Genomic DNA, 16528 nt, shown 5'->3' on the forward strand with positions numbered 1-16528 from the left:
GAATTTGAAAATATCTCAGGCAGATATAGTATTTAAAACTTCTTTTATAAGTCAGAAAGAAGTTCCCTCTAGGGGGATGGCGATTAGAAAGATGCACACAGGATTTTCAGAGAGATGAAAATGTTCAGAATCTTCTTTTGGGTGGTGGTTACTCTGTGATCTAACCACTCAAGAACCTGTATATTTCACTGAATGTGAATCGTTCTCACCAAAAAAATTTAACTGAAAAAAACCAAAATTTTATCTTTAATATTTTTCAAAAGACCTTGAAAGTTCTATAGCATTTATAAATATGAACATCTGATCCATTATTAACTTAAAAATATGGTAGGCTAGAGGTGGCCAAATATTACCATTTACCTATTTTCAGAGAGTGCTCCATACTTACAGCACAAGAATGAAAACATTAAGACCGCTCAAGTTTTACCTAGCAGATGAAAGCGCCTAACTGCAGGAACAAATGAAAGGACAGGAGATATTAAAACATCTAAGTAATATTACAAGGTCAGAGAAAAATATATTTCAAAGTGCTACCACCAAAATCTATAGCATTTGAGTAGACACTTCAACGCTCTGCATTGCAGAAATTTTATGTATATGACCTTTAATAGTCTTCACAAATTTACTAACAATTCATAAATTAGGTTACAAGTGAAAAGATTTGATTTGTCCAAGGTTGAAACCTTGGTTATGAAGTCTCAAGGCTCACTATTTCCACTATAACGTGTTACCATTCTCCCATTATATAAAACATTTGGTATAAATAATATAATTTTGAGTAGTTGAAATGACCCAAGAAATATCAAACATGACTTACTCTGCTCATGGAATCAAAGCATTTCCTGACCAACGATTCCACATCATTAGGTCTATCTTGAACATTTATCCAGTCTAACAAAGAAACATTAAAAAAAGGCAGATCACCGTCTTTAGCATCTACTGAAGTTTCATCCTGCTGGACAGTACTTTGGCAAGATTCCCTAATTTCTTTTCCATTTTCAGCATCTGTGGTATCTGGGGCTATATGTTCCACTGACTTGTGAAATGAGGTTAATAAGGATTGGTTAGTTGTTCTAGGCATATCAGGAGAGAGCACCAGTTCAGTGGAGGTTTTCATTTCAGCCTTTTCTGAGCCTTCATGTTCAGGTAAAGAATCCAGTCTTCCCAAACATTCCCTGTAACTATGTCTGGTTAGGCACTCCAACAGTGGAATCTTGGCCATTACTGAAACCGCAGTTCCTAAACTTAAAATACAAAAGAGCTGTCAGTAAAATTATGGAACCACTCTAGTTAGAGAAATAGCATTTAATTATTATACACACAAATATTACGACCTCTCTATTATATTATGCATATACAGTCTATGTTCTTTAAAAGAAATCTAGATAGATAATGGTATCATTAACACATTAAAATACCACTCTCAAGTAAAGGGAGCCAGCTTGTACTAAACAAGTGTACATGTGGTTTTCATCAAACCTTAAGATATAAAAAATTTGAAATAAAAAAAAAAGATTTACCACAGCAGTCCCTTAAAGTATGACTTTAAATCAATCAAGTATTTTTTGATAAGTTGAAAGCACATCTTATTTTTTGATAAGATAAAATTAATAATCCCAATAAAGATTAAGGTAACTCTCACATTCATTATACCCTATAGACAAGTAGATGCATGTTGTCAAAAGGCATGGGGAAGATGAACTATCGATGATTTGATTTCTGTAGAACATGTGTGAAATGACTCAGGCTCCTATGAGAAATTAACATATCTAAAAGAACTTCCCAAACAACAGTTACTTGAAAAGGTTGTTATATAAACTCTTTCTAGTCTTAAGTAATCATTCCCTTCCTTCCCAAGATCAGTCCCACTGGCAAGGCCAAAATCTTCTAATTCACACCACAAAACAGAAAAATGTGAATTAATGAGGTTCATTTTAATTAAAAAGAAAGATGTTACTTCCCTCCAATTCAATTCAAAGTAACAAAAAACGCAAAAACAAACTAAAAAATGATTGTAAAAATTGAAAGCATAAAGCATACACACAGACAACAAAGGGCTATACTCATGCTGAATTACTGCTATTATTTTTACATTCATTATAGCCCTTTTCAAAAACAACCACTGGCTATCAGATGTGCTTACATGTAAAGAGCCAGAAAACCATTTAAATGGCTTCTTTCAATCTCAGCAAGCCTACATCATCTGGCAATATTTAAAAAGGAAAATAAAAATTTCCTTGATTGCTCAATGTTTGAAAACTTTTCCATTTCTGTTAGATGTGTTATGTTTATATTTTGCCTTTACTTTAACATAAAATTGGCAGCAGGGCAAGAAGGAGACAAAGATTCTTGGGTTTGTAAATGATTTAAAAGTATTTTGAGCGCTTTGCATAAAGAAAACAATAGGTAAGAAAAAGAAATGTGGGTGATCCATAAAATAGGTGAATAAAACTGACCACAATTTTAAAATTTTAGAGCCTACAGAAGTCATCATAAAAGTCTCAAAAAATGAACAATTATAATAAACAATTATTAGAAATGAAATCACATTTACTAAAACAAAACAACTGATAAAACTGCAAAGGTATTTTAAACAAACATCTTATTATCCATTTTAATGGCAAACATACTGAGTAAGTTTTAACTTGATGTCTTCTATGGATTGCAGATAATTTGAATAAATACTTTCAAACTTGAAAAGTAGCTTTTGGTAAGAATTTGAACAGTCTTCCAAATTGGCCATGATTGCAGCCCAGCCTTGGTGTTGAAGATGTTCATCATGGACCAGACCTTCACAGAAAGAGCAAAGTTTCTTGGCAACTTCATACATTTCCTGAAAACGAAGAAACACAGCAAAAGAAGGTAATGTTTGTGTGCATGTTTGCATATGTATATTTACCTGTAGGCATGAATGTAGTCTAAATATATTTTAAACAAAGCACTGGCAAGGGAATGTTTTAGTCTATCCTACTGTTTGTTGTTGTGATACTGAGAAAGAAGAAAAACTCCTAACTCATTGCTACTGGTGGAGCACCTACAGAGGTCAATTCAGCAATAACTGTCAAAAGTAAAATGGCATCTATTGTTTGGCAGAATGATTCATCTTGTAGAAATAAACGCTTAAACAAATGAACAAAAAATACTAAAAGGTTCTTTATTTCAACTATAAAATGAAATGGAACCCACCTCTACCTAGAAATTATGTCTATCAAGAAATTATGTGCATCTATATAATGGAATTTATCTAGCATCAAATAATATATATATTCATAAATATATAAGACCAATACACAGTAAATTTAAAAGGTAGGCTGGATTCATAAAGTGAATTTTCTGTGTTTACTACTGAAAAATCAGTTTACCTAAATCTGTAGGTGACCTACAGATCTAAATGTAAGATTTTTTTTAAAAAAAAGGGTAGGTGGAGGGGGGATTCTGGAAGATAGCATAGCAGATATACACTAGCAGCTCCACACTAGCTGTTCCCTTCGTATCTTTGAGATAAGCATATGTTTCTTAAATAAGATCCAAGAGCAAGACTATTGATAAACTGGACATTAAACTAAGAATTTTAATTCATCACAAGACACCATTAGTGAAATGAAAAGGCAAGCGACAGGATGGCAGAAGATATTTTCAACATTTAGACAGCTTATATAAAGATTATATAAAGGCAACTAAAATCAAGTACAAAAAGATGAGCAACTCAATAAAGAGTAATTAAGAAACTAGAATAACTTCACAAAAAGGATATGCAAAGTCTCATAAATAAATGGAAACCTGTTCATCCTTATTAACAAATATAAATATAATTACAATGGCCTACCACTACACACCCAACAGAATGACTAAAATTAAAAGCACCAAGAAAACCAAGTAGCGGTGAGTTTGTTGAGCAAGTACAACAATCATACACTGATGATGGGAGTATAAATGGATACAACCACTTCAAACAGCACATGTAAAGTTAAAAAGAGGCATACCCAAGAGAAGGCAAAAGGTGCACCAAACAACATGCAAAGATATTCACAGCAGCTTTAGTCACAATAGTTGTTTTTTTTTTTCTTTAAAAAAAGATTTTTATTTTATTTATTTGAGAGAGAGCGCACACAAGAGGGGGTAAGGTCAGAGGAAGAAGCAGACTCCCTGCTGAGCAAGGAGCCCCATGCGGGACTCAGTCCCGGAACTCCAGGATCATGACCTGAGGCGAAGGCAGTCATTTAACCAACTGAGCCACCCAGGCGCCCTAGTCACAATAGTTTTTAACTGCTAAGAATATCTATCAATAGTTAAATGAACTGGAGCATGTTCATACAATGGAATACTATGCAGCAATGAATACAAAGCATTAATTCATGCAATTACATGAATGAATCTCAGGAACATAATGTTAAATAAAAGAGGCCAGACACACACACACAAAAACAATGATTCCATCTATTTAAAGTTCTAAAAGAGGCAAAGTAATTCATGGTTTTAAAGTCAGGATATTGGATAATTTTATGGAAGAGGGATGATGGGTACCAACTGGGAGTAAGCATGAAGTAAGGCTTCGGGGGTGATACCATATTTTAAAATATCACTTTGTGAAAATGTACCGCAAATATTTGTACATTTTCTAATATGTATATATCTCACTAAACAAAAATCTATTATTAATTTCACTAATGAAGGTATCTGAATCCAAGGTCACACCACAATTGGGGTGACCAAATTTAAACTCTGCCGATGTGACTCTAGAAGACCACACTCCTGCCACTGTTATAGGGCCTCTAATTCCTTATAAAATGCACTGTCTGACATATTCACTGTTTTGGTTACTACAGCTTCTGAGTACTTTTTAAAATCTGAGGAACATGTATTATTCCCTCCACCTTCCATTCTTCTTTCTCTTAACTTTCTTAACTATTCCTGGACACTGATCCTTCCCTGTAAACTTAAAGTCCATTTTATCTAAAACCAAACTAAACAAACAAAAAAATCAAAAGTTCCTCCTCACTCTCCAAAGCAAAAATGCCTTTTTCCCCCCACACCAATGCTTTTCATGGCAACTTTAAATGTAATTCATTAAGCTCATGAATATATTAAGATTATGACTATGAATATTAAAAATGATATTAAGAATGTCTTTTATTTCAGAAATAGAATTTAGTGATCCATCAGTTGCATATAACATCCAGTGCACATTACTTCAAATGCCCTCTTTAATGCCATTTGCCCAATTATCCCTCCCCCCCAACCTCCCCTCCAGTAACTCTCAGTTTGATTCCCAGAGTTAAGAGTCTCTTATGGTTTGTCTCCCTCCCTGATTATGTACTGTTTTATTTTTCCCTCCTTTCCTCTATGCTCCTGTTTTGTTTCTTAAATTCCACATATGAGTGAAAAAATATTTCTTTCTCTGACTGACTTATTTCACTTAACATAATACTGTCTAGTTCCATCCATGTAGTTACAAATGGCAAGATTTCATTCTTTTTGATAGCCAGGCAATATTCCATTGTATATATAGACCACATCTTCTTTATCCATTCATCTGTCGATGGACACCTGGGCTCTTTCCATAATTTGACTATTGTTGATAATGTTGCTATAAACATCAGGTGCGTGTGCCCCTTTGAATCACCATATTTGTATCCTTTGGATAAATACCTAGTGGTGCAATTGCTGGGTTGTAGGGTAGCTCTATTTTTAACTTTTTGAGGAACCTCAAAACTTTTCCAGAGTTTAAAAATATGTCTTTTCATTGGCTTATAACTTATATATATATTTTAAAGATTTTACTTATCTATTTAACAGACAGAGAGCGAGAGAGCACCAGGAGGGGCAGTGGCAGAGGGAGAGGGAGAGGGAGAGGCAGGTTTCCTGCTTAGCTGGATACATGGCTTGATCCCAGGACCCTGGGATCATGACCTGAGCCGAAGGCAGATGCTTAACCGACTGAGCTACCCAGGCAGCCCTATAATTTATGTTCTTGAACAGAATTTTATATATTTTTTGTTACTACTTAGATTGTAATACATTTTCCATTTCCATTCCAAAACAGGGCCCAGTACCAAGAAATGTGAATGTTTACATATTTGTCACATATCCAGCCACCTTACCAAAAGTCTTTTGACAGATTTTTATTAAATTCTCTTGATATTCCAAATATACAACCATATCTCATCTAAAAGGGATGTTTTTCACTTCTTTTCCATTAATTTTACCACTTACTTCATTTTCATTTTCTTATTTTGGTATATTTCTCAGAAGTTCCAAAAAAATACTGAATAGACTGATTCTGATTTATGCAAAAATGGCTCTAACATTTCGTTGATTTGAAAGCTGATTATCTTCCATATTTGGTCAATTCTAAATTTTATTTTGTTTCCTCCTAGAGCTATTTTACTTATTAAGAATAGCTGCTAAATTTTAACATATGCTTCTTCTGGACAATATTGATATGACTCTGTTTTCTTCTATAAAGTACTAACGATTGAGGTAATTAATTATATTAATTCATTTCCAAATATTGAACTACCCTTGCATTCCCATAATATATCCTCTTTGCTATTAATATATTACTCTTTTGATACTCTTCTGGTTTTATCTGTAAGAAAAAATGAGTATATTCTGTATTTTCAGGATACAAAATATTAAATATAGTCCATAAGAGCTTTCTGATTATGAAAGAGACATATTAAAATCTCCCATTTTTAAATTATGAATAATAAACATGAAACTTACTGTTTTAACCCATTTTTTAAGTGTGTGACTCAGAAGCCTTAAGTTTTTCACATTGCCGTGCAACCATTACCACTATCCTTCTCCAGAACTTTTTCATCATCCCAAAGTGAAACTATATCCAATACATAATTAACTCAACCTTCCCCTCACTCCTCAACCTTGGGTAACTATTCTTCTATTTTCTGTCTCTATGAATCTGACTCTTTTAGGTACCTCACGTAATTAACATTGCACAGTATTTGTCCTTTTATGTTTGGCTTATTTCGCTTAGCATATTTATCTTCAAGGTTCATCCATATTGTAGTTATCATAATTTTCTTCCTGACAAGGTTAAATAATATCCAATTGTATGTATATACCACATTCTGTTGATCTATTCATCTACTGATGGACATCTGGGTTGTTTCTATCGTTTGACTACAGGAAATAATTCTGGTATGAATACTGGTGTACATCATTATGCTTTATTAAGTTCTCCTGCAATTATTATCATTTAGCCTGTGTTGATAGGAAAATAGAGATCTGACTTCTCTTTCTCACAAGTTAAATCTTTTATTATAAATTTCACTTTGTTCTGTTTAATGCTTTAACATTCACTTTGTCAAGTATGAATACTGCCATTTAAAATTTTTTGTACATATTGGAAAGAAACTTTGTTCTCCTCCAGGACCTAAATATGGATATGGAAGAAAGAATCACATTTTTAAGAGTTATTTAAGTCTTTTGTTTCTGTCTACTCTAACAGAGGTAACTTTATTGATTATAGCAATGTTCAGAAGTCATTAACCGCACACCATCATTTAGGAAAGAAGTTCAACAAATCATGTTTAAAACTGCTTTTCCATTCTAAGATCTTATAACTCTTTGCAAATGCAGAATGACTAACAACTTATGAGTCTGAAAATTTAAAAACCAGACATATTAACCAGCAAAATGTTTCTCCCAAAACTTTTATTTTTATGTTTTTTTTCATGCTTCCTCTGTAATTCAGACCACTTTGCTAGCTATTTATCTATTTGAGTATAGTTGACATACAATGTTACGTTAGTTTCAGGTATACAACATTGTGATCCAACAACTCTATACTTAGGCTATGTGCACCACAAGTGTAGCTAACCATCTGTCACCATTCAATGCTATTACAGTATCACTGACTATATTCTTTTTGCTGTACCTTTTATTCCCATTTACTCATTCCTTAACTGGAAGACTGTATCTCCCACTCTCCTTCACTCATCCCCCAACTTCCGGCCCCTCTGGCAACCACCCGTGAGTTCTCTGTGCTATTTAGATTTGAATGCTTTTAGGAACTATCAATTTGTTTTAACATTCACTGATGCCTAAAATAGGCTAATACTTCATGAAAATATTACCAAGTATATGAATAAGACATCATTTTGTTAAGTAACCAATTTTTTTTTTTTTTTTAAAGATTTTATTTATTTGACAGAGAGAGACATAGAAAGAGCAGGAACACAAGCAGGGGGAGTGGGAGAGGGAGAAGCAGGCTTCCCGCAGAGCACAGAGCCCGATGTGGGGCTCGATCCCAGGACCCTGGGATCATGACCTGAGCCGAAGGCAGACGCTTAACGACTGAACCACCCAGGTGCCCCAACCAATTTTTAATTTTAAATTGTACTAGATGTAAATAAGTATAATAATCTCAAAAAACAATTATTTTTATCTTACCACTGCAAGTTGTGTCCTTGAAGCAACAGTGTGAAAAACTGCAGGCATCATAAGAGACTCTTCAACTTTTATTTCCATGTCATTTTCTGTTGAAAAAGTAGTTTTTGGAATAGCAGGTGGACGATCACATAAGATCATTTCTTTGTTAAAAAGAAAAATTGGATTTGTGTCCTACAGAAATAAAAAAGCAAAAGAAACTGAAGTAAAATGTTATAAATATTGAACATGCACACTGCCCTCAATATATGAAGCAGATAAACCTTACTTTTGAAGTTGAGTTCCCAATTCCCTATGTGATGTGAAACTGGGGCATGTTTGTACGAAAAGGCTCATGGACACATACCGTCCCAGCACTGTAGGTGCACACTCTTCGATCTGCAGCCATGCATTCTCCTCCATTGACCACCAGCACCTGATGCTGAATAGCAATCTTGTATTTGCTATGAATGGCATGCTTGAGGTCTGCCACACTTTAAAAGGGGTGGGGTGGAGCAAAAAATTAGTTCTACATAACTTCCCAATGACAAACTTTTTTATTATCAAAGTAGCACTGTGTAAAAATATCTGATAGATATTAATTTCACTCTAAAAAAATTTCCCCAAAACAACAGTATAAAATACAAACTTCTTGTTTCTGGAATCAGATTCCACAATCAACTGGCTGATCTTAGGTGAACAAATAACCCATTTGGCACATCTACAAGTGAGTCTATAAAATACAGGCAGTAGACATATTTATTTCTGTGCTCTTTATATAACACAGCAAAAGAATATGCTCAAATTAGCATCAGTCTGTTAAAATCCTCAGAACACAGATGTCTGTTAAAATCCTCACATCACATTACACAAACTACATTAAGTATAAACCATAAAATTGCTTCCTTTCCCTATCTTTCAGAAAATCATTCCTTTACAGGTAAAATTGTATTTTATAAAAACCAGAACTTCAAAAAAAGAATACAATTTCAAATTCCATTTTTAAAACTAAGATTATTAATTCCACAAATTATTTGTAATATTTTCAGTGTCAGGTTTATTCTGTATTGCTATCAAGTCTTTGCTCCTAGGTCCACTACCAAAACACAAGCATGTATAGTTGTTACTATTTCCTTCCTTGCTGTCTGGCCTCAAAATATGTCCTCCCTCGCCCTGACACTTCTCCCCAAATTTCACAAATATAAGGGCATTCATTAGTCAAATATTGGAATCCCTTGCAAAGCTGGAGAATTATTAGATATTATGAGTCCTACAAACTTGGTTAAAAATATTAAATTGATTGTATTCTTGCATCAACAAACAAAACAAGTACTACTGACTTTATTCATATAAGGGAATAAAAACAAATCACCAAAATACATAGGACTGATACATGTTACTTTATATAGCTAGCAATAATTTTCTTAGCAATGTCCTAGGAAACTGAGAAGAGCAATCAGCTATGAAAACTTCTTCTATTTGATAGTTTTAATTTGAAATCAGTTTGTTTGCAGGTAGGTTTGTTTAATGTGAATAATATATTCACATAAACAGAACAAAGCACAATTTTATGAACCTAACGTTAGCGTTTTAGTGAAAGATGACAACTATATACGTAATATGCTAAGATAAAAGATTTAAGATATTGCTACTATTATTTTCTTATTTAACAAAGGAATAGTTTTCTCCAAATCAAATAGTTTAATTTTTGCCTACACAAAATGCAAAAGTGATGAAATTGAATGAAATACAACTTACGTTTGCACTGTAAGTTCAGTGTCAAATGTCAGGGTAGTTCCAGTGTTAACCAGAAATACATATAACTTCATGATGATTTCTCTGGATTCTGTGAGCTTATACCTCACACTCTGACCTGATTACTAAAAGAAACAGACAAGAAAAATGATCAGTTATATAAACACAACTACGAATACCCTCACATAAGACATGTTATTTATATAGTACAACTATGCCAACAACAAAAAAACAGTTTTTGGTGTCTAAGATGGCTAACTGGACAATTTGGTAAACTTGTTGCTTAAAAAATAAACAGTAATGAGACTAGTGAAAAGCATTAACTATTCTTCATTAAAAAAATCTGTTTTAAGGAAGAGGCCAGCAATTAGAACAAAAATTATGTGTATACTTCACACTGTCCTCATGTACCCTTCTACATTAAGAATTAAAATTAAATACAGAGGAGGGGAGTGGGAGGATGGGTTAGCCTGGGATGGGTATTAAAGAGGGCACGTTCTGCATGGAGCATTGGGTGTTATACACAAACAATGAATCATGGAATACTACATCAAAAACTAATGATGTAATGTATGGTGATCAACATAACAATAAAAAAATTTTTTAAAAAGAATTAAAATGAAAAATTTCATCAAAGATCTTCCTAACTCAAGAAGTTCTTCCCTGACTGCTTCCTTAGAGCAATAAAATATTGTTTGGAGGTTAAACTTACTAATAGCAAATAAGAATGGCCACTACTTGCAAATTAGGGGAAATGAGTTAATTCCAATTCCTTCCACCAGCTGTCTCTTAATCTAAATTCCACCTCCACACTGAGTCAGAAATGCTCCATAAGAAACTGTGACCCTACCAGTTATATCATCTTGTTGAACAGTACAAAGTGCACAGGTCTAGAAATCAGAATATTTGAAACAACTGCCATTAACTAGCTGACCAAGTCAAAACCTCATATATAAAATAAACTTCTTCAGGGAGCCTGGGTGGTTCAGTCGCTTGAGAGTCTGACTCATGGTTTGGGCTGGGGTCATGATCTCAGGGTAGTGAAATCAAGGCCCGTGATGGGCTCCACCCTCATCAGGGAATCTGCTTGAGATTCTCTCTCTCCCCTTCTCTCCCTCTGCCCCCTCCCCACCCCTCCCATGCGCATGCTCCCTCTCCCTCTCTCTCAAATAAATAAATCTTTAAAAAATAAAATAACATAAACTTCCTCATCTACAAGGGAAGATTTCAAATCTAGCCATTTTATTTTTTACAATTAGAGGTAAAAATCCCCCAAATTAATGAAAGACCATAAATTAAGATACTAGAATATATCTTTCCTTATGCTCTTTTCAATGAGCTTTAGAGTAAAATTATCAGGGAAGAAAGAAAAAATAAGTAAGATCTTAAAATTAATGTTTCCAAAATCAGTTTTTTAAATACATTAGATGAAAAACTTACGAATTTAGAACTGTGACTTACCGTCAGGCACTGTGAAAAGGACTACCACTTTTCTTAAAAAGCAGATTAAAACTGGCTTATGTTTGCTTTGCTTGATATTGGCAACTGAATGGCATTACTGGTTAAACTCAGTGAACTGGAAAAGAAAAATTTCTGGATTATCACAGAGAGACATAATTCAGTATGTGACAATGTATGGTTATTGTCCTTTCTTTAAAAATTCCCTTCTGAGTGATTTCTACTCAATCTCTCTTCCTACATGCACATTCACTGAAACCACAAGAGTATAACTTTGATCCATACCACTCCATTAAAAGACACAAAAGTCTCTAAAAAAACTCTCCAAAACTGCCAAATTCTACAGCCATTTCTTAGTTCTTAAAATATAATGGTATAAAAAGAATCTGACTGTGGAGTCTGACTGCCTCTGGGTTTAATCCTGGCCCCATTACTCGTATATGATCTTGGGCAACTTACTTAATGGTCTTGATTTCTTGTTTTGTAAAATGAATAAAAATGGTACCTTTAGCAGGCAGCCTCTAAAATAGCCCCTCCACCTCTGAGTATCCATACTTCAGTGAAATCCCCACCCCTACTGGGTGTGGGCAGGGCCCGTGATCTTTTTCTAACCAATGAAATATGGTGAGGTTAATGAAATGTCACATGATTGCTACTCAAGATTAGAACTTCCACCATGCCAGTTGACTCCCTCCCTTGCCAGCTTTGATGAAGTAACAAGCTGCCATGGAGAGGCCCATGTGGCAAGAAACTGAAGTCAGCCTCCGCAAGAAGCTGAGAGTCTCAGTCTGACAAGCTGCAAGGAACTGACAACCATCACTGAGCTTGGAAGCAGATCACTCCTTGGTTGAGCCTCAGACAAGATGCCAGTCCCAGCAAACACCGTCACTGCAATCTTCTGAGAGACCTTGATGCAGATGACCCAGCCAACCTTCGCCCAGAAAATGTGAACTAAAACATTTCTTACTCAGCAAAAGATAATTAATACAGTACTCCACATTGCAGGGATATTATGAGAATTAAGGGAGAAAAAGTATGAAAAAAATTTTAATGTACTAGGCTCATGATCTGCATAAGAATTCAATAAACAACCCTAGCACCCCTTCTTGGGCTCTTTTTCCTCTGCCAACTCTCCAGTGTTTGGGTGGGACCTCACCACTAGGCCCAAATTCAAGAGAACACTTTATCTTACAAGTTAAAAGGAGTTCTTTTGTTTTCTGAAGGATTAGGTAGCTAAAAGTATGGTGACTAAAATGGAAGGAATACTGGTAGCAGAGATGATTCATTAATTCATTCATTCATCCAAATAGAACAAACACTTACTGAGCTTATGTGTCAGGACTGTATTTTGTGAACAAAATAGACATGATCTTTGCTCTGATGGAGATCACAGTCTTGAAATAGAAAAAAAAATTAAACAAAAAGAAAACAAAGATGATATAAGTTGTAATAAATGCAATGTAAGAGGAGTGGGGTAGCGAGAAGAACCTACTTTAGATTTGGGTGATCAAAGTAGGCCTCTATGTGGGTTACATTTAAACAGGGTCACACAAATGAGAATAAGCCTGTTCTGTAAAGGTGGGGTAAAGCAGTACAAGAAGATACAACACATTTGTGAGCCTAAATATAAAACCTTATAAATAATCACAACTTTATTCTAAGTTTCTACTTTTCTTTCCTCCTAAATATTATTTACCTTTTCTGTTTTGGTTTAACTTCACACTTAGAAAAAAGTTACAAAAATAGTACAAAAACCCCCTTGTACCCTTTACCTAGTGTTACCAACTATGTATACTGTGTTCCATTTGCTTTATCAATTGGGCCATTTAAGGCTCCATGCCTGCTCCTTTCTCCTTCTCTCTCTATATACATGTACACCACACACACAAATACATTTTTCCTGAACTATCTGAGAGTAATCTGCAGACAGACTGTCTCATTATCCATAAATATTCCAGAATGTGAGTATCCTAACAGAAAGGATTTTTCTCATACATGACCAAAGTACATTTATCTAATCATGAAATTTAACGGAGATCCATATTATCATCTAATCCACAATCCGTACTCAAATTATTGCCCTTTACGGTTTTCCCCCCTCAATCTAGGATCCAATTCAGGATAATATATTGTGTTTAAATTGTAATATCTATTTAATTTCCTTCAATCTAAAACTTCATCGATCTTTTTCTTTTCATGATCTAGGTACAATACTGTTCTCAATCCATCAGAGGCTTCAGAAATTATTATAAAGATGGACTCAGTGCCATTCCCCTGTTCCATAATACTTACAGTAAATGAGGGAAACTCTGATAAATGTAGTGGCTACTACGTGCCTTTAAACAAACAGAAATCTCTTCACCTGGCGTTCACCCTAAGAAACAGCTCAACCTAAAAACCACAATCATTAACAATGCTTACAAAAACAGCTGCACGAACAAAGCTTATTTGAAAATTGGTCTGTATGGATAATTCATGAATAATGTAAAACAATCTCAAGGACAGTTTTGACTGCTGTGGCTCTAGAACCTAGGTTATAGTTTGACTCCACTATATAGGCACACACACTTGATACTATCTGCCATTTAGCTCATTTCTTTCTTTTTTTTTTTTTTAACTTAGCTCATTTCTAACAGTTCTCAAGTGATGTTAATGACAGCATCATTTAGAGAAGCACCTCCTGACCTACCCTGACGTAACATCCCACGTTTTCATCCATTATCTACTGTGTGAAGCCATCACACTGGCAACTTTAACCAGAAGTCTCCTTCTGAATCTTTACTCTCTGTGTCCTCATTTATTGTCATATACCACCCAGGGCCTATGCTAGAATAGTGTTAAGAGAAAAATCTAACTAGTAAAATGAGTCATCATTGCCCCATGGGTCTCACTAGCCCTGGTGCTCAATGTCAGCCTAATGGTAATCCTAAAATTTGTATGGAACCACAAGAGACCCCGAATAGCCAAAGTAATTTTGAAAAAGAACAAAACTGGAGGTATCATAATCCCAGATTTCAAGATATACTACAAAGCTGTAGTAATCAAAATAGTATGGTACTGGCACAAAAACAGACACACAGATCAGTAGAAAAGAATAGAGAGTTCATAAATAAACCCATGATTATATGATCAATTAATCCTCAATGAAAGGGGCAAGAATATGCAATGGGGAAAAGTCTCTTCAACAAATGCTGCTGGGAAAACTGGACAGCTCCAAAGAAAAGAATGAAACTGGACCACTTTCTTACATCATACACAAATAAACTCAGATGGATTAAGACATAAATGTGAAACACGAAACCCTAAAAATCCTAGAAGAGAGCACAGGCAGCAGTTTCTCTGACATCGGCTGTAGCAACTTTTTTTTCAGGGTATGTCTCCTGAGACAAGGCAAACAAAAGCAAAAGTAAACTATAGGGACTACATCAAAATAAGCTTCTGCACAGCGAAGGAAGCAATCAACAAAACTAAAAGACAACCTACTGAACGGGAGAAGATATATGCAAATGATAGATCTGATAAGTGATTACTATCCAAAATACAGAAAGAACACAAGAAACAATAAGTGTTGGCAAAGATGTGAAGAAAAAGGAATTCCTATGCACAGTTAGTGGGAATGCAAACTAGTGAAGCCATTATGGTAAACAGCATGGAGGTTCCGCAAAAAATTAAAAATAAAAACTACCATATGATCCAGTAATTCCACTACTGGGTACTTACCAAAAGAATATGAAAATACGATAATTCAAAAAGATATATGCACCCCTATGTTTATTGCAGCATTCTTTACAATAGCCAAGATATGGAAGCAACCCAAGTGTCCATCGACAGATGAAGGGATAAAGAAGATGTGGGGTACACACACACACACACACGGACTATTACTCAGCCATAAAAAAGAATGAAATCTTACCATTTGCAACAACATGGATAGATCTAGAGAGTATAAAGTTAAGGGAAATAAGTCAGTCAGAGAAAGACAAATACCATATGATCTCACTCATATGTGGACTGTAAGAAACAAAACAAGTGAACAAAAAAAGAGACAAACCAAAAAACAGACTCCTAATTACAGAGAACAAACTGATGGTTACCAGAGGTGAGGTGCATGGGGAGATGGGTGAAATAGCTGAAGGGGATTAAAGAGTATACTTATCATGATGAGCACTGAGTAATGCGTTGAATTGCTGAGTATTACATACCTGAAACTAGTAACACTATGTTAAGTATACTGAAATTGAAACTGAAAAACAAAACCAGAAACATAAAGTAAAAAATAAAAGGGAATAGTAAAAACAAAACAAAACAAAACCACACAAAGAAACACAGGCTGATGGCTTCCACGGCCACAAAATGCTCATATTTATTTCACCTGTCCCAAGTATATGACACAAAGAATAATCATCAGTACCACTGAGTGATTCATTATATGTCAGTCATTATGCTCAGTAGTATTATATGCAATAGTTCCTTTATTTTTCATAACATGTAAGATAACCATATTATTACTGTTTCTTCTTGGAGTTTAGGGAAAAGATTCAGAGATTACTCAACTTGCCTAAAGGTAAGTTTGAACCTGTCTCAGTTTACAACATTTATTCAATAAAAATTTCACCTGAGAATCTAGTATGCCCTAGGCATTTTTTTTTTTTTTTTTTAGTTTTGGACATAAAAGAACAAATAATATGGTAAAATTCCCTATTCTCATGAAGCGTACATCTTACTGGGCAACCTATACACAAACTCCATGATTATCTACTTCCAAAAAGAATAGCTACAAAAATGCAATTATTTACAAATTAAAAGTAATTCCCAAATATATGCTTGCACTTTTCTATGTTTTATTCTTTAAAGATACGGATATTGTTGACTTAACAATAACCACTGATTGTTAACATGAAGTAAAAGCCATACCAGCTACATA

The 16528-nt window shown here is 34.5% G+C and overlaps 1 protein-coding gene across 6 annotated transcripts in view; it reads right to left on the reverse strand.

The window, feature by feature from the left end:
* RB1CC1 (RB1 inducible coiled-coil 1) overlaps positions 1–16528 on the reverse strand; it is a 93158-nt gene that overhangs the window by 57440 nt on the left and 19190 nt on the right. For 4 of the 6 annotated variants that reach the window (XM_035011149.1, XM_035011143.1, XM_035011148.1 and 1 more), the window contains 6 exons: positions 11608–11722; positions 10150–10271; positions 8759–8885; positions 8416–8586; positions 2631–2833; positions 818–1244 (listed from right to left, as the gene is read on the reverse strand). In XM_035011149.1, the coding sequence (XP_034867040.1) occupies positions 818–1244; positions 2631–2833; positions 8416–8586; positions 8759–8885; positions 10150–10220 (999 nt within the window). In that variant the 5' untranslated portion in view covers positions 10221–10271; positions 11608–11722. Of the gene's footprint in view, positions 1–817; positions 1245–2630; positions 2834–8415; positions 8587–8758; positions 8886–10149; positions 10272–11607; positions 14598–16528 lie in introns of those variants that run through there. The other 2 variants (XM_035011145.1, XM_035011147.1) reach the window with 2 other exon arrangements.

This window comes from Mirounga leonina, unplaced genomic scaffold (genome assembly GCF_011800145.1).
Source record: "Mirounga leonina isolate KUSES-001 unplaced genomic scaffold, KU_Mleo_1.0 Mir_165, whole genome shotgun sequence".
NCBI lineage: Eukaryota > Metazoa > Chordata > Mammalia > Carnivora > Phocidae > Mirounga > Mirounga leonina.